Source organism: Sphaerodactylus townsendi, linkage group LG13 (assembly GCF_021028975.2).
Source record: "Sphaerodactylus townsendi isolate TG3544 linkage group LG13, MPM_Stown_v2.3, whole genome shotgun sequence".
In the NCBI taxonomy this organism is placed as follows: domain Eukaryota; kingdom Metazoa; phylum Chordata; class Lepidosauria; order Squamata; family Sphaerodactylidae; genus Sphaerodactylus; species Sphaerodactylus townsendi.
Genome location: NC_059437.1, coordinates 22,690,048 through 22,716,198, shown reverse-complemented (window position 1 = coordinate 22,716,198; position 26,151 = coordinate 22,690,048). Strand labels below are relative to the sequence as shown.

General features: G+C 42.3%; 1 protein-coding gene across 4 annotated transcripts in view; it reads right to left on the bottom strand.

Moving 5' to 3' along the window:
- The window catches only part of SEPTIN6 (septin 6), a 54,658-nt gene that overhangs the window by 22,442 nt on the left and 6,065 nt on the right, over nt 1–26,151 (bottom strand). For all 4 annotated transcript variants that reach the window (XM_048513620.1, XM_048513623.1, XM_048513621.1 and 1 more), the window contains exons 2-3: nt 19,742–19,856; nt 177–372 (exon numbers count right to left, since the gene is read on the bottom strand). In XM_048513620.1, coding sequence (XP_048369577.1) covers nt 177–372; nt 19,742–19,856 — 311 coding nt within the window. The remainder of the gene's footprint in view (nt 1–176; nt 373–19,741; nt 19,857–26,151) is intronic.

Genomic DNA, 26,151 nt, shown 5'->3' with positions numbered 1-26,151 from the left:
GCCTTTGAGAGAAGATGCCAAGGACTGAAATAAGACCTTGAGCATACCAAGCAAATGTTTTACAACTAAGTTGTGGCTGGATATTTGCTGATGTATTGTCAAAACCAGTTCTCAGAATGCCAACAACACAAAGAAAAGGAAATCCTGAGGTTGATCAACAGTCATCTCCTGCTTACCTGTCCTCTTTGTTAATCTGGTCTCCAAAACCCACTGTGCTAACAATGGTCAGCTTCAAGTGGACATTGCTTTCCTGAAGGTCGTAAGTGCTGGATTTTAGCTGAACTCCTGGCTGTGAATGTGAGGCTGGCTCGCCTTCAAACTTGGTGTTGAAAAGAGTATCCATCAGGGTTGATTTCCCAAGGCCAGTTTCTCCTGTTGAGATTTTTTAAAAGGCAAAAAGTTTCACAAGATGCTGAAACTATGCAGTGTCTTATTTCGTACCAATAGTTAACAGGATGAACCGTATTAAATACAACCAGACCAGCCATATAGGAGATGCAAATTAGTCTTCTGTGTAGTGTGAGAGATAGCAGTGCATATTCCACAAGCCCCAAAATATTTTTTTGGTGAATGTCCCACAGGAACAATATACTGAATCATTTGAACCTCAAATCCCAAGGACTTTCACACACATTCAAAAAAGTCGGTTTTCACTGTTAGAAACTGTCATAACGAAGGCTTGTCAATTAACCCACACAATTCCCATCAGGGAACTAAACAGGGAATCTATGGGCTTATCCGCGCCTCCAGGGGTCGGAGGGCAGCGTGGGCAGGTCTCAGCATCCCTCCAGACTGATGCTGGAGGACGAGGTGAGTGGTGGGGGGGACGACAGGAAAATGGCGTCTTCGGCGCAGTGCTGTTCGCACCGTGCTGACCAGATGGTGGCTCTTTCCAAAAACCTCCCTCGGGAAGGAAGGTGGAAAGCGGCGCCTTCGCACCGCTCGGGGCCACACAGGACGGCGCTGCTGCAACGCACCTGTGCGAACAACACCCCAGGGACCGGTGTTTTTCCATCCCTGGGCCGCTGTTTTTGGCCCCATGCGGAAAGGGCCTATGTGATCACTGTTTCTTTTCAAGGGCAAATGTGATTACCAAATTTTATCTTTCCAAATCCCATATTAAACATTATCTCTCTCTCTCTCTTTTTTTTTTTTGGTAGAGTGAAAAACAGTACATGAAGGGAATGCTTTGACCATAGCATACCTTGATTTTAGTAAGGCCTTTGACAAGGTGCCCCGTGATATTCTTGCAAGTAAGCCTGAAAGATGTGGACTAGATAGTGCAATTGTTAGATGGATTTGTAAATGGTTGACTGGCCGAACACAACGAGTGCTCATCAATGGCTCATTTTCATCCTAGAGAGAAGTGAATAGTGGAGCGCCACAGGGTTCTGTCCTGGGCCCAGTGCTATTCAATATTTTTATCAATGACTTGGATAATGAAATAGAGGGCATGTTAATCAGATTTGCAGATGATACCAAATTAGGAGGGGTAGCTAATACCCCGGAGGACAGGGGCAGGATTCAAAATTATCTGGAGAGGTTAGAGAGCTGGGGTAAAACTAACAAAATGAATTTCAACAGAGATAAATGTAAGATTCTTCACTTAGGTAGATCATAAGCAGTGATGACACCTGGCTTGACAACACTACATGTGAAAGGGATCTGGGAGTCTTAGACCACAAACTGAACATGAGTCAGCAGTGTGATATGGCAGCCAAGAAAGCCAATGCAATTCTTGGATGCATTAATAAGAGTATAGTGTCTTGATCGAGGGAAGTAATTGTACCACTCTACTATGCATTGGTCAGACCTCACCTAGAGTATTGTGTTCAGTTCTGGGCATTGCAATTAAAGAAGAATATTGATAAGCTGGAATGTGTCCAGAGGAGGGCAACCAAAATGGTAAAAGGCCTGGAATCCATGCCTTATAAAGAGAGATTTAGGTAGCTGGGGATGTTTAGTCTGGAGAAGCGAAGGTTAAAATGGGACATGAAAACTATGTATAAATATCTGAAGGAATGTCATGTCAAAGAGGGACAAGCTTGTTTTCTGCTGCCTCAGAGACTAGGACACGGAGTAATGGATTCAAGGTGCAGGAAAAGAGATTCCACCTAAACATTAGGAAGAACTTTCTGACTGTCAGGGCTGCTTGACAGTGGAATTCATTGCCTCGGAGAGTGGTGGAGTCTCCTTCTTTGGAGGTTTTTAAACAGAGGCTGGATGATCATATGTCAGGAGTGCTTTGATTGTGTGTTCCTGCATGACAGGTGGTTGGACTTGGTGGCCCTTGTGGTCTCTTCCAACTATTTTTGAAAAAAGAAAAGTTTGCAAAAATATTTGCACATTAATGATTGACGGGGAGAATTTCCCAGAGGTTCTAAAAATCTGAGCTCCTAAAAATTTGATCCTTGTATTTGGGGAACAGGAAAAATATTTTCTGGCTCCAATTCAATATGCAGAAGCTTTAAAAGTGCACTGTGCACAAATGTCTATTCTTAACATCAGTTACAGAAGCAGCTTAAAAACACAATGCATGACAGCAAGGCAATTTTTGCATGCTATCCTTGCAAAATGTCCCTGAAAAAAGCACAGCCTTTCTAACTGATGCTGATTTGTCCCTAGTCTTTTGTACTACATTAATGCACTGACACAAATTTCCTGCATCACAGACCAGGAAACCATTTGCCCTCTGGGGGTGGGGGTAGATGGGAAACCCGAGTCAGTATGCAACAGAACAGCAGCTGCTCTCTCAGCCTTTCAGTCTCTCTCTCTCCGTCTCTCTCTCACTCACACATACACACACACACACACAAACACACACTCACACACACACAAAATCAGGCCAGGGAGGAGAGGATCTAGAAAAGAAAAAAGAAAAAACACATAGCTGTTCCTGTGGGATGGAACTGAACTGCAGATTTTAAACATGAAAGAGCAATGTTTCTTCCTGAGCACCAGTTTACTACGTCTGAAGAGAAAAGCAGAAGTTATGAAACTGGGTTGAGTATATATGTAGGATAGAGCTGAATAGAAGATGTTCATGGCATTTGTCTCCACATAACCCAAACACAATCTGATTACCCTCAGGTTCTGCTAATGTGCAACAAAAGACAATATTCTACAGGCTGCCATAGCAGGTTCTTCACAAAAGGAACTATGGAACTAAATGCCTGGTTGCTTTTCTGCAGTTCTAACTGAATCGTGACGAAAACCTTCAGAATCTCTTTTCAGTGTTCATTGCAAGGCATACCCCCTCCCTTGCAAACATATATCTGGATGGCAGCAACAGTCCAAATTCCTTCATTCTCCCCAAATATTACTGCTGTTCAACCAAATAGAGAAATATATACATTAAATGAAAGCAGGATACAAACATGCCCTTTTAAAAGGTCATCAGAGTTTTTTCTTAGGGGGTTCTGAGAAAACTGTAGTGTGTACATATATTTTTAAAAAATAATCTTTCTTTGACAATCCCATGGTGTTCCACAGGAATTACTGCCAAATACTGCTGTGTGCAGAGTGAATTGAAAGTACCAAAGGGGAAGCCTCTGTTTTTGCATAGATGCCAGCAACTTGGACGAATCAAGAAATAGGAACAGATCCGTACAAAAGGACAGTAAAATTACTTGTCCTGAAGAGCTATGTATGTGAGAGAGGAAGGGAGAAGCCAGTACAGGTCAATCAAGACAACAGGAGCAAAGATCAAGGGACAGAAACAGATCGGCATGCCGTTATTTACAGATGACTTGAGGAAAACATAACATCACATCAGTTAGTCCTGCAAGGAGTCCTTTGTCGTAAGAACATCATGGAGGGGAGGCGTGTCCAAGTTTCTGCACAGCAGTAATCACTCTTTGTAAATGGACAGAAGCCTGCCCCCTGCCCAGAGGGACCAAGGCCCTTTCCCCACTCACCTTTGCCCGAGGGTTGCTGCGGGAGCGCCCCGGCTTCCTCACGACCCCGCGCTCTGCGCTCTGTGCGGGGTTGTCGAAAGGCACCCTTTGAAAAGGCGCCAGAAATTCCGCGCGTCAAGGGGGCGCGAGAGAAGCAGCGTCGGGGCTGCTGCGTTCTCGCCGCCCTTGAAGTGGGGAGGGCAGCTGAACCCCGTGCTACTTTAGGAGGGTAGCGGGGCTTAAGGAAAGTGGGGAAAGGGCCCAAGAACAGGAACACCCTTGCTGACCAGGCTGAGGGTCCATCTAATCCAGCATCCTGGCTTCGGCAGAACAGTGACATGCTTCTGAGAAGCACACATACAGAATATGAAGGCAATCCACGTTTCACGTTGAAAAAGTCAGCATGGAATCTGAGAGAACTGGGATTGAATCCCTACTCTGTTATGGAAGCTCTGGACCTTTTGGTGCAAAGACAAGTTTGCCAGTAGTCTGTGCTACCATAAGTCACCATAAGACCTGTATGGAGAGTCAGAATGGTGTATTGGTTACAAATACTAGTTTTACTCCAATACTATTTCTCATGGATAAATCAATTCTGGGAACTATCCTTGGGTAAGGGAGCTGACAGCTCGCTATAGAAATCCTTACAGACCCCTTCCCTACCTGATTTACAGTTCCTTGAGGTGAGAAAATTACTATTAAACTAGTTTACTTCTGCAGCTGAGATAAGCCCTCAATGTACCTTTGCAATCCACACTGACAGCATCTTTCCCTAGCTTCTCTTGTTTCTTTCCTCATTTCTGACATGGAAGGCCACTGTTTTGCTGACCCAAAGGCCAATCTTCACAATTTCTCTCAGCTACTTGGGCTGGAAAAGATCTCTGTACAAAAGCTAGAGGGCTGTGCTCAAGTTCTCACCTAGTCAGGATCAACAGTGCTGAGCTAAAATGGGACATTAACCCACCAATATAACATTGGTTCCCTGCTTTCTTTATTAGCAAAGCATTTTGCCTTTCAGTAAAGGCACTGTGCACCAAAGAACCAGAGCCTGCCAATTATCATCCACTCTAAGCCATAATTATCCAACTGCAGCCCAGCTGGAGACAATGCTGAATCAAATGCCATGTAGAGATGGAGAAAATTTAGCTTAAGACATTGTGATTCTAGATCCCTACAAAGCTGACTTATTTTTGCCAGTAATTCTCAGCCTACGGAGTATGGCATACATCAGGGGTCCCCAAACTACGGCCCAGGGGCCAAATGTGGCCCCCTGAAGGCATTTATCCGGCCCGCCAGGCATGGCGGCGATGGCTCCATTCATGTGCAGTGGGGGCTCGAGGGAGAGGAGGAACCGGCCCCAACGGCTGTTGATTGCAGTTACATGATGGCACCCCCAAATCTCCATGAATTTTCTGACCCAGAGTTGGAAACCTTACATGTGGCAACACCTGCTCCGCCCTTCCCTCTCAGCTACTCCATGTGTTGCTCTCAGGCTTTCTGTTCCGCCTCACTCCCATTGGCATCAGCTAGGCTGGTGAATCACTTGCTGGCTGCTAGGGAGGAAAGAACCCAGGAAGATACCTGATCCTGGGTTAGATGGAATGTTTCATTGGGAAAGTTCTGCTTTTTTTTTTTTACAGCGGAAGGTATTCCACAGCCTCCCCAACAATATTTGGAGCCCACCCTGTACTTGACATACTTTGGTCACTGTTCTAAAAATAGACCATGACAGAAAGGCTGAAAGGTGAAATCAAACATTTTACAATCATTTGTGCATAGGAATTTGTTCATAGTTTTTTTTTAGTCCGGCCCTCCAACAGTCTGAGGGACAGTGAACTGGCCCCCTGTTTAAAAAGTTTGGGGACCCCTGGCATACATACATGGGCTGCCAAGTCAGAAGCCTTAAGCCATCTTGGGCCATCTGAGCATGGAAACAGGGCACAGTCTTCCAATAAGAAGACTAATTTCTATAATACATGCCTGAACTCTTCCTAAAAGCTAAAATACTGAAACTGAGGCTATTGGAAGTTTGTCACATTATGAGAAGACAAGAATCACTGAAAAAGACAATAATGTCAAGAAAAGTATAAAGCAGCAGGAAAAAGAGGAAGACCCAACATGAGATGAATTGACTCAAAGGAAATCATGGCCTTCACATTTGCAAGACCTAAGCATGGCTGTTAATGACTTGATTGCACTTAATATACCCATATGCATGCAAAGGTCACAGCCTGTCTGGAAGACATACCCCGGCAATCCAAGTTTGAAAATATCCAATTGCTTGTTCACCAGTTACAGTAGCAACAGAGACTGTGCTGCAAACCAAGACGTCTTTTTATTGAAATACTTGTATCCCACCTTCCCCTGTGCTCAAGGAAGCTCAGAAATTGTGATCAACCCAACTAATTAAGGCTATCCAAGATTCATCCCAATCCATTTGTCTGAGGACTAAGTGCAATTATTTATTGGTTCAGGACCAAAATGGGCCAACATTTTTCTCCTCTTTCAGGTTTCGTAAGTAGCTTTCACTGCGTTGTTTATTATATGTTTAAGAGTTTTTATTGCACTGTTTTCTGATTTTGTAATGCACTTCTACTATACTGTTTGTTGCCTGTACTATACTGTTTTGACTGCTGTCAAATACATTCTTGTTCTACTGCATTGTGGAGTGTATAATATTTGTACTGCATTTTTTAAAAATTGGGGGACCTGGATCTCAGCAAGAGAGATGGACTATGGATGAAATAAATATGACACATAAAGCCAGCTTGGTGTAGTGGTTAAGTGCTAGTCTAAGATCTGGAGGATCCAGGTTTGATTCCCCACTATGTCAGGAAGCTTGGAAGGTAACCTTGGGCCAGTCACACTCCCGTCAGCCTAACCTACCTTCCTGGGGTTTTGTGAGAGTTTCTGAAACTGATGCACATCACCCTGAGTTCTTTGGAGGATGGGTGGGATAAAAATGCAGTAATCAAATTTATGTTTTCCAAGACTAAAGTCCTGGTTAGATTAAACATTGGCAGAGCTCCATCATTGGTCTCTTTATAGTACTGGTAATCTAAACAGCTGACAGGATGGCATGGCTGTTCTCAGTAGCCCTTCTGGGGAGACATATTTTAAGCAAGACCCCAAACACACTAATCCTCAATTAGAATCTCTTTTATCTTTTTAGAGGAAGCATCAGCTGATTTAAAGATCCATTCCCACCAACTACAGTGAACCTTTAATTAAATGTCAGGTTTTATTCAGGGATATCAATCTACATACAAACATGTAAATGTTACAAAAAATATGAGCCCAGAATCGCTGTGCCAAAGCTCAGTCTTCCAACCCAAGATTTAATTAATGATTGGAGACAATTGGTAGCACAATTGTCTCTGATTCTCAGTTCCTCACCTCTAAAAGAAACAGAAGAACATATGTACAATGATCTACCCACTAATACAGGAAAAGCAAACACCCAACATAAAGAAGAAAATCCAAGCAGAACTCCTCGAATTATGGGAGTTGCGACTTTGGACAAGTGCATAGAGCCCACTGCTGCTTCAACTTCCAATATACCTTACGAATGGGAAGTCGATCCAAAACCAGTTGAAACCCTACATCCTGAGATGGTCAACGTAAACAGAGGCAAATCGTGGGCACAAGAACTAATAGAAATCAATTGGCATGATCCATCACAATCCAAGCACCAGAGGCAAATATCAACTACAAGCACAAACAAGGACTTACAGGAAGTTTTGGTTATAACTGAAACAACTATTGGGCAAGAAGCACCTGAGGCAGTTGTAGAATTACCTCAGGTAGGAGAAGTAGCAATAACACCATGCCCTAATAAAATAAGTCATTTATTACAACCTTCTTTGACCAATATGGATAAGGATTTGATAATGCACCAACAAGAAGATTCTAGTAATGTATTAGCCAATGGTCCCTATCTGCCGAACAGAGTGCTCTTGCTGCTAAGGCCGACTCTACTGACTCTAGACTGCTAGTTCCCACAATACTATCATCATTATACATTGACTGAAATGGACGCTATGACACAAGCGGAAACAGCGGAAACCGAGCCTGTGAAAGCAGGAGACCAATGCCACCCTCAGCAAGCACCGGCTGGAAGTCCTCACCTTGACAGTGTCCAGAATACTTGGTCCCTCCTCCAAGAGTCTGCTGGTGGCATTCCTCCAGCTGTGCATGCAGCCTCTCATAAGAGAACATCCTTCAATGGCTGCATACAGCATTCTCTACCAGCAATTTCATCCCTGGATTCTTCCACCTGACGCCAAAAACAATTTGATCTTTCGGTTCTGTCTTGGAATATCTCGGGGTGGAGGAATAAATGCGGGAACCCAAACTTTCTCAAATATCTGAGAAAAGCAGATCTAATTCTCTTACAGGAAACTTGGCTATATCATCCCATAGATTTTGAGGGCTACAGTGCCTTCTGCTCCCCAGCAATTAAATACAATGTGCCCGGCCGACCGTCTGGTGGTGTCTGCATTTTAATGTCTGTCTCTGTGCCAGCAAAAATTCTATCAACCCCCTCCCACTTAATTCAAGCATTGCTGATTAATTGGGGCAAATCATCACTGATATTCATTAATACGTATATCCGCCCTGGTGCGAATAATAACGTTCGTGATGACCCGTGGCAAAATTTATCCTCGTTTGTTGAGGAGCTAGAACTAAAATATCCTTCAACTGAAATTACTATATTGGGGGATTTCAATGCGAGAGTGGGTAATAATCTAACCTCATATTTGGAACGTGAAGGTTATGATGATAACGATTATGTCTATTCACTCTTACTTCCATCAGAGCGTCATTCTGAGGATACCCAGACCAATTACACTGCTAGGAATCTGATCGAATTCGCTATCAAACATAACATGTTATGGCTCAATGGTCTAAAATGCTATGACTGTTCTAATAATTTCACATTTGTTACAAAAAATATCTTTCTTCTCAAATCCCACATTTCACAATTAATCACTCCCATTAAAATAATTTATGTTTAAATGAGCTGTCTGCAGTTTAAAGGATGAACCAAAATACTTTAAAAAATCTTTAAGAGATGAAGAACAAAACTACAGCTAAACAGGACACTTAAAACCCTCTGGCCCCTTCCGCACACGCAAAATAATGCATTTTCAAACCACTTTCACAACTGTTTGCAAGTGGATTTTGCTATTCCGCACAGCTCAAAGAGCACTGAAAGCAGTTTGAAAGTGCATTATTCTGCATGTGCGGAATGACCCTTTCAGGAAAATAAAAAAGAAACTGTCTACAGTCTGACTTCAGAACACTAAAGCTCCAAGAATCCACACATGAAATTCATTCATAACAATAAAAACTCTGTGTAAAGTCAGCAGAAATATAACAAGGGTAGACTCAAACTGAACTTGGGGAAAATATGACCAAACATTGTTTTCAATCTTCTACAACTTTGGATTCCATGTCCCTCACTCTCCATGAGTTCAGCTACCCTGAGGTGATTCATACCCCTCTACCGCACTACACTTACAATTTTTTGTAAACTGCAGTGTATATACAGACAGTATAATGGTCATTTAAAAATCTTTTCCCCACATATGTGTAATAAATATGAAAGTGAAACAAACATACTAGATGAACTTGAGAAAAGATTAAATGCCAGAAACCAAACTGCCAAGTTTTAGCATGCAAATTCCAGCCTGATATGAAGAGGGAGGGGATTTCTCTTCGAAATAACATAAACGGGTTTTCTTCCCCATGAAAATAGTACAAGGATGAAAGTTGGTTAAAATTTTCCTGAAATCTGTATAAATATGAACTAACTTCTCAATGATTCCTCAGGCAAAGAAAAAGAATGAAGAGCTTGCAATGCCCTCTTGCAGCTCAAATACAACAGGCACATGTACTTGATTATTCACAGCAGAATGTATGAACTGACTCCAAGGGAGAGTGCTATGCTTGAGGTGAAGTAAAATGATGTTTGTGATAGCTCATTCACACATGCAAATCAACAAGTGGTGAACATACATGTGCACCAAGATATTCTGTACAGGAAGACTTGTAATAAACACCTGCACCTTCTTCTGAGGTACAGCGTTAACATGGCCCAAAATCACGAATCCTTTCTTTCCTATTCCTAGTTGCCGGTCTGATTTCTCATTGTTTCTCTTTGACATGCCTCTGCAGCGCTCTCATATAAACACAGGAACAGGAATAATAAGGGACAAAATTGCAACTAAGAGGGACAAATGTGTTGCTTCAAAACAGGAAGATAGGACACTTACTTGCAAGCAGAGTTTCTTGTGGGAAGGTTCTCTGTCCCATTGTTCCAAGTTGCAAGCTTTATAACAATCCCTATTTCTGTTCAGACATTACATTCTAGAAATGAAAGATGGCTGGGACTTAGAACTTTTCCTAAAGAGGGAAACTGCTCAAAACAGCACCACATTTGGCTTCTTTTGACTTGGGCACCCCAATCCAGATTGTGGAGGAGGGGACAATGATGGGCTGTGGGATTGGCAGGGGGTGGTGCCAACATGCTTGCCCACTCCGCCAGCACAAGGGACACCCCTGCCAATGGAGGGGGCAATGGTGCCAGTGGCTGGGTGCCCCTGGATGCAGTGGCAAAACCCATAAGTCCAAGTCGCTGAGAAGCAATGCAGGCCTCCAATTGGATAGCAATGTGCAGGGGCACACTGGGTGTTCCTTGGGGTGGAGCCCACTTTAGAGCACCTGGGCTTTAGGGCCAGGAACACCATGCCCGGGGCTCAGAATCACGCCACCTGAAAGGTGGAGTATCTCCATTAAGCCCTATGGAGAGCTTCCGGGCAGTCGGATTTTTTTCCTTTTAGCTGCCTCCCCACATGGTCTGGAAGCCTTCTGGAGGCAGGATGGTGGCACAGCAGCATCGCTGTCCCTGGCCACCTGAGGGATCTGGATTGGGATGTAAGTCTTAGACTTCATCTAAAATTAATTTCTGAGCTATGCTATTATAAGGACTACCACAGGTTCCTTTCCTTCTGTTTTACAAGGGACGCATGTATTCCATATTTTTATTGGGCAGCAACCTTAGCTTCTTTATTCTATTATGTTCTGGTACAACTTTTGATTTATTGCTCCAATTGGCCATGCTGGCAGGGGCTGATGGGAATTGTAGTTCATGAACATCTGGAGAGCCGCAGGTTGCAGACCCCTTCTCTAAGCACATTGTGACTAAGTCAATATGCAGAGAGTACTACTTTAAGACTGTGATATATTTAAAATTTAAATTTAAAATTGAGCTCCTACTATGCCTTCTACCAGAAAGATCTTATTTTCCCCGCCACTTTTTTTTTGCTTTTATACCAAGCCTGAGGAAGATTTCTGTAAAACTCAAAAGCTAGCATGCTGCTTTGTAATCTCCAGTTAGCTCTAATAAAGAGAATGGGTAACTGGTCCCATTTGGATCATTGACAAGGAAGTTAACAGCTGTTTAATGAACTTCAGACTTCCCGGAACAAGCCACAGAAGTCGGGCCCTGATTAGGAGGCGATGCAGACTACCTCAGCTGTTCACACAATTTGTGCTAGGAGGGAAGCATATTGAGTTACTGCTTTCAAAATTTCCTGGAATTGAACATTTCAAACCATTCCGAGCTCTCCCGGCACCTTCCATCCTGAATCAATTCCACAGCAACATTTCCTGATGGTCACCAAGCTTTTAGGATGTGATCATTCACAGCTTGTGAAGGCTGGGAAGTTTCTCCCAGCTCAAATAAGGCAAGGACAGGACTCGGCTAGGCAGACTCTAACCTCTGATGAGCAAACCCAAAGCACCCAGTCCCTTTCTACATTTGAAACCTTTTCCTCCAGTATACAGGACTAGAACCTTGTACTGTTTGGCACAATCTCTGGTAACAAACTTAGAAAACAAAAGAAATTCATAACCAAAGTCCCATATTTTCATCACGTTGAACTCAATGCAATTCAGCAAAAAAAAATCTGAAGATATACATAAATCTATCTATCTATATATGTAAAGACAGCATTTAATCCTGATGTCCTGGAGCAGCAGGAGAGCAAGCTGGGAGTTCACAATTTAAATCTCACCTCAGCAATAGGGACATCAGGTGGACTTTCAGCCTCATTTTCTCTCCCTGCCTTCTCTAGCATAGTGGTAATAATGTTTGCCTCCTTTACTGGATTGTAATGTAATCAATGATCAGTGGGTTTTCTGAAGGGATGCGAAACAGAAGAATTTCCACTGCCTTTAAATCAATCAATATTTAATTTAGCTTGTTCACAGTCTATCAGCTCCTGCAAGTCTTTTGGTTGTATTTGCAGCCAATAAATTTATGACATTACATGATTTTGGATTTGGACTATTTGCATTTTTGGTTTTAATTTATTGCTTCTTTATAAGTAAACGAGTAAATAAGAGATATTTAATATCCTAAAAACGTCTGAGAAAAAATTAATGATAACTTTTAAACAACCCAGCTGGAATGGTATTGTACATGCCCTTTCATTACATTACTATTTTTATGGAACAATGGATTTTTAGAAATGAAAAAAATTCAACTGAAAAAAATATAGCAGTGCAAATTTTTCTGTGCATTCCATTGTTCGCACTAAGAATTACTGAGATCACATGCTCTGAATACTGTAGATAATGGCTATGTATTAGCATTATTAAAATACTCCAGAGTTATTTTCTAACAACCGGTGACTAGCAGGATCAAGCTAATGCTTGGATGGCCTCAACAATTCTCCCTTATTCTAGCACAGAAGAATCATAGCAGACAACTTAGACCTTATTCTATCCCCTGCAGGGGAGCCAACATTTACTTATAGTACAATTCCAGGCTAATGTAATGGTGGTTTGCTCCGGCCTCCCCAAAGGTGAGGCTGAAGCTGTACTGCCGACCGCTTCTGCTTTATTTAATCTCTCTCACACACTAAATAAGACAGACAGCACAACAGAGACTATATGAGGTAGTAGAAGGTTTATAAGACTGATGCACTGAACTAGAAGCCAGCTAGGTAGTTGACAAAACTACCCTCAGGGAAGAATAGCCAAGGCACCTATTTGCAGACAGTACACCTAACCATGACTAGAACTAACCTTAGTTATGATTACAAAGATACAAGGAAACTGTGGTTTCACTTACCATATGAATCCCTATCCCTCCAGAGTTTGTATGATTCACACATGCAAGACTTCTTTATCACCTTGCAAACCAAATGGATGACAGGGTTTGCTATATGAGAGATGTAATACTTTAATACAGTTTGCAAACCTACACCATGATTTGCATCTAATCTCTAACCATTTTAGATATTTAGATATCATGCCCAGTTTAGCCATGGTTTGTTAGATTGCTTCCAGCAGACTGTCCAGTTATTTTGCCATCCCTTCGTGCTGGACCTAGCTCCATCTGAGTACTTTCCTCCCTTCAAACTTCCAAATGCCATCATTGAGGCTACCAGAATGAGGGCAGGAAGCAGTCGGGATCCATTCCATCATGTCTGGCTCTAGTTCAGCTAAGAACGTTTCTGAATATTTTGTATTGTATTTGAATTGCTATTTTCAAAAATTATTGCTGATGCAAATTTCAAAAATTATAGCTGATGAAACCATCTAAAATCTCCTTATTTGCTTTTAGCCTCAATTGAAGAAAGTTATTTAGAACTAATACGTTAAGCTCTTTGATATCATTTTCCAAGTTCTTTTGTTGCTAACATGTAACAAAACACAGCAAACTTGCATCCAAAGCAATACATTTTATTGGAGGGAGGGATAAGAGATACAGTTTATAGCTTTTCTTTCACACAAACCAACAAAGGATAACTTGAAACTCTCACTGAGCTGCTAAATCCTTTCGAACCACATTAAATACCTTTCTTATAAATACTTCTGTTATGATTGGGAAAAGCCATCAAAAATAAACAAGCAATCACAGTAACGACCTGAAACAGAGAAGAAAGAAAAAGATTTTGATTGCAGACTTAAGACAACTAAAGAACCCCAGGTGATCTCAAATTTGGGGGGAGGGGGTTTGAGTGACATCATGTGAGAAATTTCACCTGTAACTCCTGTTAAAATAGTAAACTATAGGTAGGTCAGGGAGACCAATTTACAAGTCCCAAAAACAACTACAAAAAGCATGTCATATGGCACTGATTCATGTATTAACCCCTACAAAATCTTCCAAATTTGCTCACTAGTCTGAGCAACAAAAAGATTTGCCTGAGAGACATCACCTACACTTGCCCCTGAACCTGGCCTTTGCCCTTCTGTGCCCTACCCCATTTTTAGCAGCACACTTTATGGCAGCTTTATGACAATTTTGCAGCATCATGATTGAGCAAAAGACACACTGCTTTTATGTCACTAGCAAGTTGCTGCGTTATCTAAAAAGGCACTGTAAGAAATTAAGTCCAAAAAGGACAAGCTGGAAATAGATACATTTGCAATCTGTATGCACGGTCTAAATTTTACCTCAAATGGTTTTTGTAAATATATACTTCCTAGCTGAGGACAGTGTCATGTTTATGCCATTCTATTCTCATAACCCCATAGCCCAGTGGTTCTCAACCTTCCTAATGCCACGACCCTTTAATACAGTTCTTCATGTTGTGGTCACCCTCAACCCTAACATTTATCCATTTTACAGATGGAGAACACTGATGCAGAGAGTCTTAGGCGACCCCTGTAAAAGGGTCATTTGACCCCCAAAAGGGTCCCGACCCCCAGGTTGAGAACCGCTGCCATAGCCCCTTCACCCCTACCTTGACAGGAGCTAATTCTGACAGAACTAGTGATGTAGACAAGAAAGAGTCAGATATTCTCTTTAGATAATCTGCCCTTTACATAATCAGTCCTTTAGATAATCTGGGGACTGCTGCTGGATCCAGAGAAGCATTTAGAGAACCTGCAGCATGAAGTACTTTGGATCAGATTTTCAGGAGGCAGCCTTTCCTAAACCAAAGAGCTCCTGTGACTATAAACCGTGCATTTGGAACATCAAGGACCAAAAACATCATTGTACTCTGCATAGTTGCAAAGCTACAGGTGGTGCCAGGAAACAACTGCTCACTTTTTGAAGGAGGGGAGGGCACACATAACTATTTCACTTTTTGAGGGCACACATAACTATTTCAAAGGAAGAACACCATCTGTTTCTCTTATGGTTTAATTCATGGTGCTGGATCCCACTTATAAAGTCCCATGCAGTCCAAGTCCAGAACACCACATGATGTACCAGCCTTCCTACCAGCCCTCATTCCCATTAATATCCACAGAAGCAGCACTGCTGAGACTTCGCACAATTCAGAAGGGTGGATCAGCAAATACTTGAAGCAGGGCCTGTTTAATGGTGACCCAAACACTGCAGGGCATGTAACCCAAAGCACATCTTTTAAGATGCTGTGCAATGCCTTCCTGTTCATGAAGGTGTTTTTAGAACACTTTTATTGTTTGCTTATTTTTGTTAATGATCCCAAAAATTAGCACTGGGTCCCACACCACATATTGGCTGTTGTGAGCTAAAAATGAAGCAGTTCCACATGATCTGTTCTGGCCAATTTCCTTGGAGCTTACTCTTCAACCAAAATTGTCTCCGAAGAGGCCATCTCACAACCCCACAATATGTGTGCGTGTGAAGTGCCATCAAGTCAATGCTGACTTGTGACAACCTCAGCAAGGGGCTTTCAAGGCAAGTAGCAGTGGTTTGCTGTTGCCTTCCTCTGCAATGTCTTCCTTGGTAGTTCCCCATAATAGTACTGACCTGCTTAGCTTTCAGGACCTAACAAGATTGGGCTATCTTAACCATAATAAAATGCAAAGCGGTGGAATGTCCCAACAATGAACCCTCCACCAAGGGGGGAGCAGGACTCACAAAGTGAGTCGTGCTCCTGCATTGGTGGGTGACATTCCATCCCTTCCCTGGAGAAGTAGTGCCTTGGCAGCACTGCTCTGGGGCCCACAGAAGCCCTCCCACCCCCACCAGCCAGGCCGGCACATGGATCAGCTGATCCATGGGCCTGCAGAAGCACTCCTGCCTACCCCCCCACCCCCAAGCCGGAGCAGATGCTTTGGGGGCCAGCAAAGACCTCTCACATCTTCTCCCACCCTCAACACCTACACTGGGTTATGGAGCAGCAGGGTGGCAAAGCCCTCTCGCCTACCCCCCCACTGCCAAAACCCAGGCCAGGCTGCAAAGCAGTCAATCTGCTGGCCCACAGAAACCCTCCCTCAACCCTAGTCACACCTTCCAACACCCCCCCAGGATTACTTTTCAAACCTCCTCCACCCCAAGCCTCACCTTTGCACCCTCCCCCATTCCAATACTAACTTTCCAGCCCTCCCCCTCCTTCCAACCTTCCCCCCAACTCAAGTCTTACCTTTCAAGAAAATGGCAGAGCTGTTTCAACCACTAATTTTATTTCCTTTCATAACCTATTAATTTTAACAATAATCTTAACATATATATGTATGTATATGTGTGTGTACGCCAATAAAGGTATCTTGTATTAGCTCAATTTGTCTGTATGAGAAGCAGTTGAAAACATTTTGTAAAACGGGGGATTTATGAAATATTTTTAACAATGCTAGCTGCAGATATGAACAGCAGCATAGAAAGGAGGAAGAATAACTGAGATATCGTGCTTCTCTTTCCTCATAAATAGAGAAATACTCCTTCAAGTGCACCTGTCATCCTTCATTAGTGTTACCTTGAAACTAGAACAGCCCCCAACAGTACTCCAGCTATCTGCATATAGCAACGCAGCAGCTCCATGCAAAAGGCAATCAATGAGCAAGTCAGCCTTTTGACTTCATGCACAGTGCCTGCAAGAAAAGTCTCTTCAACCCCTTTCCCAAACTAGGTTGACACTTCCCTTATTTGCTATTTTTTTAAAAAAACACACATACAAAACCCAAAACCCAGGCTATTGTTTATTTGCCTACGGTAATTCACATGCCTATTTTATTATCTCTGTCAAGAAATAGCTGTCAAGATTGTATTCAGGAGTTGCAGCTCAACTGGTCTTGGACTTTTAATCGATGTGACCTGTGTGAGCAGACATTTTTTGTTTGAAAATTAAAAGAAAAATCTTAGCATTTGGCAACAAGATACGTTGTAAACAACTCATGTGGAAAAGGCCACAAAAATAAGAATGGCACCTCTGACCAATTTGAAAGCATCCGTCAGAGTGATTGAGCATAAACAGAAACATTCAGAAATAGCATCATTTTGAACATTTATTGCATGGCTTTTGGTGCACATTTTGCACCCCATTCAAGCAGGTGCCCTTTTGCCCAACAGAGCTTACACCACAGCCAAGATGTATTTGTCATTCCTTAACCACATTGTTCCACCTATTTCTGCCAAGGAGCTCAAGGTACATACACATCATTCTCCTCGCCTCCATTACTTCCTTTTATAGCCCTGGTAGGTTGACCGAGAATAACTGGTTCAAGTTCACCCAATGAGTTTTATATATAAGATCCTGCTTAATCTATATATATAAAAAGCTAACCGTCCGTTTGTTGGTGACGGTCTAACGCGGAAACGGCTAGACAGATCACCCCCAAATTTTCACACGACATCCCTTCCTGTGGCGAGCAGGTAATGCACCCTTCGCCGGGGTCCCAGGTCACACCTGAGCCCCGTAAACTGCCCATTTCCCCAGACCTCCGCTGAGCCAATGAGGGCCCGCCGTTCCGGGGGGGCGTGGCTTGCCCGCCTTTGCCGCGGTGTGCGCATTCACACTGAGAAACCCCCTGCTGCCAGACCCCAGGAGACCAGGGAGGAGCGTCCCCAGCCAAGCCACGGGAAAAACCTGGTACGGCTCTCCCCTTCCTCCTCCATCCCAAACTCCCCCCCCCTCATCTAAAGCCACAGTGAAGCGTGGCCGGGCCAGCTAGTATGATACTGAAATGGAACAAGTAAAAGACCGTATGGTGAAATGGATGCAATCTGATGAGAAGTGGGAACTGTATTTTTTACATGTTGCTGAATCAATTACTTTAAAAATTAATAATAATAATGCCAATGATGGAGATTAAAATTAGATTCAGAGGAACTATATGAACATGTTAATCAACTATCAATCAGTGTTTATTAGCCATAGGCCATATACACATAAAAAGGTACTTCAGCCGAAGCCCTACTCCCCTCAAATTACAAAAGTATAAAACATGTTATGAAAGTTTTTCAAGCTTTAGAATACAGAAGCAATGCAGCCAAAGCAACCGGGGAATTATAGACCAATAAGTTTGCTGGATATCTCCTATAAGATGTATACACGACTACTTCTTAATAGACTTAATATGAACATGTTACTAAGCTATTAATATGTTAGTCAGTAAGGCAATAATTGTTTATTTGATATATACTAGTGGGTGTTATTTGAACAGCAGAATGTTAGGTGGAATAAGTAAGATGGACGGTTCTCTCTAAAATCTGTATCATGTTTATAATTGATTAAACATTATGATCCATTTTATTGTTATTTTGTTTGTTATGTGGTTGATGCTTTTTCTATAATATTTTATTTTTGCGTATGTTTTTATATGGATAATTTTATATATACACACACACACACACACACACGGGACAGCGATACATGTTTGGACTAGGATGTGGGAGTATCCAGGTTCAAATCTTCATGGCAGAAGCTCACTGGGTAAACTTTATACAGTGGAACCTTGGTTTTCATTGCCTTCGGTTTTCATTGGTTTTTTCAGTGAAAAATTTGTCTCGGTTTTCATCAATTTGCAGTAAGGTGCAGGGGTTTGTGGAGAAAAATCACCCGGATAAAGTTGTTGCAGGCTGTGCCTGCAACTTGTTTAATGACAATGTCTTGCCCCATTTCAGACAAATCTTAAAGAGGCGTCAGAAACAGACCTCTTTGGACAGCTTTCTGGTGCGACATTGGTCCACTGGCTCTGAAGCCGGTCCTAGTGTTATTGTTTGTTACTGTTTTCCACATTAAACACTATGTTTATTCACCACAAAATGTGTTTTTGGTATGTTTTTTCGAGTGCCTAGAATGGATTAATTGGATTTACATTGATTCCTATGGAAAAGTTTGCCTCGGTTTTCATCGGTTTCAGTTTTCATCGATTCTTTTCGGACGGATTACCAACGAAAACCGAGGTTCCACTGTATATATGGCAGAAGCTCACTGGGTAAACTTTATACATATGAGCTTCATGGTAGAGTGGAGATTTGAACCTGGATTCTCCCACATCCTAGTCCAAACAGGTGTCGCCATCCCTCATTCCCCCCCCCCCCATACAGAACACTAGTTTTCTCCCTTGCAGGTTAGTTTTCTACTTGAAGGGATTTTTTTACGGAGAGGCATTTCTCCCTGCAGTTCCCCGCCCCCCCGCCCCCCAGAAACAGCCTTACTTTTATCATAGGCCTAAATAGAGCAAGCAAACTTGTACACAAAGCAGCAGCATGCTTGACAGAATCCATGTGCTTCTTTCCATTCTATTAAACACGAGCTTGAAACAACGTTATCTAGCTTATTTCCCATCTTGCAGTTGACACAAACAACACAGGCCTTGGAACCCAACAGGCCTTCACTATCAGCCTCTCTGTTTTTGCTGTTCATTTGCTCAGGAACACAGAGCTCAGCCCATCCCATCATTTTCAGACCTCCCGAAGAGACAGTGAATCTTATTAGTTTGGCGCAAAACTCAATCAGATGACTCAGGAAGCATTTCCTGCATAACTCAAAGACTTACTTGTTCACCCAGTTTACCTACACGTGACGTTGAGCAGCACATACAGACCCACATACAGCCACAGAATTTCCCAAAAGTGAAAGCAGCAAAGGAAAAGAAGAAGAAGTACTCACCCACACACAGGATGTTGAAAGAGAAGCCGTGGCTAACTGATTTGTTCACCAGTTGGTCAGGCAGACTGTCAAATCCTACGTGGCCAGAAAGAGGAACGGTACGGCAGCCTTCTCCCTAAGACAGTTTCAAAGAAATGCATATTGAAACAACATCTGAGGAACACAACTTCCCATTACGGATGTCCTCTAAAGACACCATGCCTTTTCTTTTGGCATCTCAGCCTGAAACAGGTCCATACATCTTGTTTCCTGACAACCAGCTTAGTTACCAACAACCATAAAGGGACCCAAATAAGGCAAACACAACGGAAATGTGACATTTATACAGCAAGGCTGTTTTGTGCTCTTCCACCCCAGAAATTGTGTTTATAACAGAAGTAGTCATGCATACACAGTTTATACCAGTTCGCACTTTGATGCAAGGCGCTTAAAGATAGTGGACTCCCAAGGATTCTTCTCCCTTTAATGGAAGCGAGGATGGAGTGGAAAGGGTTTTGGGGGGTCAAAAGAAGGACCAATAAAAATTGAAATTATGATTGTAGACTGACCAGGATCGAGGGGAGTGCTTCTCAGCTGCCCTCCCCTAGATCATGGAACTCCCTTCTCCAGGAAACAAAGTTGGGACTGTCCTTACAGGCCTTCTGGACTGTACTGAAAACCTTCCTTTTCCAAAACTTCAAGATGGATTGAGGAAGACTGACACCCATTACCTCCAAATCTTTGTACCTGTACTGTTGACTATTTTAGATGATTTGGTAAACTGCACAGGAATTGTTTTATCTGATTTCCAAGTGAATATTGCATTGAACCACTTTGGGTGGAAAAGCAGTTGATAAATGACCTAAATAATTACGATGATGATGGTAATGACTATGGTCATCAGGTGGGGGTACGTAACTACCCAGGGGACTCCCTGGGTATGCAGAAACAGATGATTTTATACATTAAAAGAGAGAGAACCTGTCAAAAATGGCCTAAAGAAACTGAAAATGTTCCAGAAGGGATAGAAAGTTGAACAGCTACAGATCAGTTAGAAGAGGGAAAACAGATCAGCCTGCTCAAGTTCCTGACAGAATCAGAGAGGAGGAAAAGGGAAGCAAATGGGATTTCCAAACTGCCTCGTGGCGATTCCTTGTCAGCTCCCACTTGTTCAACTGGTTAGCAGTCAGTTTTCATTAGAAAAGGGAGCAGTGGACTAAGAGTATATTCTCCCGTCCCACACTGGCAGAGGGAAGATGACTCTTCTCAGGAGCCTAAATCTGAACCGTTTGCTAATTCTTCATGAATTCATGTTATACACTGAAGATACTGAGGGCTTTGTTCATATTCTACAGTCCCTCAGCTCTGTATACATATTTTGCTTTTCCTATTTAGTTTTTAATGGCAAGAATCCCATAAAAGAAAGCATATTCTCTGACTTAAAAAACCCCACACCAATCGCTAAGGATCTCACAATCCTCTGTAGATTCAAACAAAACAACCTATGAGTGGATAACAACCTATGATTTTTTTTAGATTGTTCCATTTCAGGCTACAGATCAAAGTTTACAAGACTGAAAACACCAACACAGGAAAAAATTCTCTGCAAAAAGGGTGAAAGCAGAAATGACAAGAATGGGGTGTGGTATGAATGGCTAGAACACGTATCCTGCAGTCTTTGTTTTGGGGGCAGAGAGTGCGAGTTCACAGTCAATTCTGCCACAGTAAGAACAGTCAGTGTGCAAGCCAGGTGTCATGGAAAACATTTCCAGTCTAGCCTTCTCTGATGCACTTAGCACTTTTTATGCAGTGGGTGAAAAGTATTTATGGAAGACCACTCCATCACACAAGCCCCCTTACCTACAATCTGAAGCAGTAACAGACTAACAGGCTTACTTGCTTCCTCATCTTCTGCTAATGTGGAGCAAGCAAAGTCAGCTTCATGAGATCTGGTACTGGTTAAAGAAAACGTGTGATGTCTTTAGCTAAAATAGCAGCACATCAAGTATATTTTAAATATCAAGCAAAAGCTACGTTTTTCAAATGCTGACACGGCAAACCTGCTTGATGCAACAGATTAAGCAGGTGTATGCCTTTCTCGAATTCACCTGATGTTTTCTGTGCATGCATAATACCCATATGGAACATAGCAACAACACACTGAGGATAAAAAAAAATTGCCTCAGCCATCAGATGAAGATGATGTGCTTTATGACACAAAGAAGTTTCGCCTCCACTAAACTTCCTGTTTTCTCTTCTTCAGAGTCGCAAACTGCACTGTATATCTGTAGCATGTCACAGTAGCAAGCTGTTGTGACTTATACCAGGTACAGACGTAATAAAAGGGGGCTTGGTAAAAGTGCCCTCAGTCTAACCCAGTAATCCGAATTGTGATGCCCTCGGGCAACATAATACCTACCAGTAGATTTCCTAGAATCCATTTATTTCTTCAACAAATCATCTCTTCGCCAAAGAAAAGAGCTGGTCTTGCATTTCCTCAGCTTCACTAGAGCAGAAAGCACTTCAGAAGAACCCAGGAGGTATGAACGTTGCAGGAAGTGGCCTTTTAAAAACAGCTGCCTTCGTTGCAGGTAGGGCAATGCTTAGCTTGGAAATTCTCAACATTTTGCAAGTGTCCTTAGTCCCTAGTGGCAGCCATTTTTAAGTGATATTTAAAAATGTTCTCAGTTCTCAGGATCCAAATGTGTCCCTAGCTCAGCAAAACTAGAGACCCCTTATCCAACCTCTCTCTTCTACTGAGTTCTTGTTTTTTGCATAAAAACTGCAGTCTACAACCTTCTTGAAAGCACACAAATGCCATATCTTTAGCAACTGAAAAAGTAAGCAACATGCATCTGTGTTGCTCCTGTGCTTTACCAGGGGAGTGTGTTGCAAGAAGCACCTACAGAAAAATACATCCAATTACAGGAGTCCAATTATAGAAGATCCTGCTGAGAAAGATAAATACCTCATTGTGTTTTCAGTCTCAGGTGCATCACCAACAAGCATGTCTGTGGGTCTTTCTTCATCATGAAAAAATGTAACTTCATCATACAAAAACAATTTTCTTAAAAGAATGCACTCTGCAATTTAGGTAGCAGCTGCACTAGAATCTTAGTTGTTATGTTCAGAAACAGCACTGTGGTGAAATAGTTAGAATCTTGAATGAGAATCTGGAAGACCCGGGTTTGAATCTTCAATGTGTCATGGGGGCTTGTGGGGGAAACCATAGCCCCATAACATACTCTCAAAGTAACCTACCTTATGGGGTTATTATGAGGATAAAATGGAGGACAAGAGAACAATGTAAGCCACTTCCATTGGTGAGAAAAACAGGGTATAAGTGAAGTAAATAAAAATTCCATTTCTTCTGTGATAATAGTCCTCAAACTGTGCCCATGAAACTGGTGGGGAGAGTTGGTTTCCCCCACAAATTTATTAAGGATACCATTAACGGCTGGCAAGCTTTTCTTAAAGACAGTATGGCCACACAACTGAGTGTCTCAGTGCACAGGGGGCAGCACTGAAGGCTGAGCCAAGCCCACATAACCTGGGACATGTCCCCAGAATCTCCCACAAGCCCTTGGATTTCCATAGAAAATGTCCAATGGTTCTCTGGCAGATAAATCAGCATATGGAAAGGGTCTCTACAAGGAGAAAGTCTGAACACGACTGTTCTAAGGGGTGGTTCATGATACAGAATATTTCCATACAAACTGTTTACATGGGTTATTTTATTCTCTGTTTTTCTGGCAAGCAAGAAAAAAACGGTGGAGGAAAAGAACAGTACACTACTGCTCCAGGGCAGGCAGGGCACACAAGCTGGGGATAGGCTTCCTACCACAAACACAAGGACTCTGCAAGTCAAGCACAACTATGCCTGTGGATTCAGGAGGGATGACTAACCCAGTTCAGTATGCGCTCCACTAGTGATGTTCTATCTGCACCCATGCAGAAATTCAGCAGTTAAGCGGTCCAAAGTTTCTCTCCTTCTGTTACAAAGGAGTCATAAATAGTTATCACTGAGTAACCATAATCAGGGTATGCCTAATTATATACTAGATGCATATGAGTAGTTAAGCAGTCCACATAATTTTTCCCAGTTATCTGTGGCTTGTAAAATGAGCAACCTTCTAAACCCATGAGGTCACACTGATCAGTGTGAATGTACCCTAAAGGCTAGATTATTAAATTGTGCTCAGTGGGTCTGCCCTTGAAGATAATTTAGAAACTTCAATTAGAAAAAGCAGCTTGTTGACTGGGACAAACCACTCAGTATACTTACATTGCATCTATTCCAACAAGGAGATTACATGGATCACGACCTATGGCACTCCAGATGTTCATGGACTACAATTCCCATCAGCCCCTTCCAGCATGAACATCTGGAGTGCCATAGGTTTGCCACCACTGACCTATGGAGTGAAGGCTCCACTTCTGTGTGATGTGAGGGCTGTACTTATTCCCCTTGTAAGGGCAACAGAAGGTTCTACTGATTATTGGGGTAAGTTGGCCAGTTATTGTATTAATGGTTTTGTTTTATTGGCATTCTAAGTGATTTTATTTATGTTTTTGTCTACAGAAACAATGCTGAGACTTGAAAAACAATTTACGAATGCCACAAAATAGATAAAATAAATAGTGCTTACATACAGTAGGAATACTGTCAAATGGAACACTGTCATGAATTGGTAATCAACAGCAGATAAGCAGAGCAGCACAGAATTACAATTTATAGGTTCCTTTGGCCCATAAATGCATTTCTGCCCTTCAAACAATGACTTTCAGTTGGAAACCAGAAATCCATAACTGTGTGCAGTGCTATAGTCTTCACTATATTCTACAACAAAAAATGAAAAGAAAAATAAGGAAGAGCCCTCCTGGATTAGATCAAGGGCCCAACTAGGCCAGCATCCTGTTTCCAGCAGTGGCCAGCCAGATGATTCCAGGAAGCCCATACACAAGATGTCAAGACAGCAGCCTTAATCCCAGGATTCGGAAAGAGCTATCAGAAATTCCACAGAACTGCAGGCGGAATTAAACCAGTGTTGTTGTTGTTGTTGTTGTTAAAAGATGTATACTGCTAGCTAGAGGCTTGTCTTCCAAACAAAGATGCATGCAAATTTCAAGGTAGATTTTTTTTTTTTGAGACACATGGTCCTAAAATAACTAGTTAGGGCTGATTCCGCATGGGCCAAAAACAGCAGTGTGAAAATGGTGTGAAAATGGCGTAAAAGGGTTTAAAACGGTGTAAAAGGGTTTATACTGTTTTCACACCGTTTTCACACTGCTGTTTTTGGCCCATGCGGAATCAGCCTAGGAGTTTATCAGGTGTAAAACTTTTCCATTCATTATCAAGCAACGAAAGAGACTACCCATGCAACTGCAAGCCTGTTTATATGTGATCATCTTTCCATTTAGAATGTGGTCAATTTTCATCAGAAGAAAGGAACGAATGTATTTCTTGATGGCCTCCAACTACAAAGGGGAAATGCTGTTTTGTAATGGCAAGCATCCCTGGTGGGATACATATGCTGCTTGCTGTGACTGCATGAAACTTCTGAACACTGAGGGGAGCTTCTGTTTTTCCACTCTCTCCCCCTGGTGTTTCTGAAGCCAGCAAATTGATCTGAGGACGGGAAGAGGAAATTAGATTGGGGAGAGGGGTTCTATACCACTACCAGCCAATGAAAAGCAAAATGCATAAACCGAGCTTCTCATTATTATCGTGCTATGTCTGTTCAGCCCTCTGGAATCCAAACAGTCTATGCCATCTGAACTCACAGTTTCCAGCAGCTCTGACTGAATTCTCCTTTATGTCCTTGAGTCCTTGACAAAGGGCACAGAAACGGCAAACTACCTAGAGTCCTAGACCGAGACAGTTTCCCAGTACTACTTTCCTCCAGCCAGTCCCGGAAATAAAGTGTGAAGAATTCTCAAAAGTGCAAAGACTTTTTCCTGCAAGGAGTTCACAGGAAGGACAGAGCAGAGAGCAGTGGTTTGGGAAGACCAACCAGAAAGCACAGCACAAAGGCCTGGCTGCAAATCTAACCATTCTGTCCCTGAGTGGGGTGGGTGCTTTATAGAGGTGAGGAAGGGTATATTTGAGCTGCTGTAGTTTTGCTGCTGTTTTCATGACACAATCTTAACATGCAACAGCAGAATGCCACTTTGAACCAATCAGAAGAAAGGCAATATTACAACAGAAAGCACTTTTATAAAGAGAACAGGAATTTTGTTTGTGCCTCTGTGTATGTTTTATCAACATATATAATAGTCAATGTTGCTCCTACAGCGGATACTTAAATCTGCAGATTGGAATCTGGTCAGCTGAAAAATTCCAAACTAAAAAAAAAATGGAGAAGGTTCCAGGGGAAAAAAAAAAACTCAAACAGAGAGCAGTTGTCTCTGCTTATGCAGGCAATTTTATT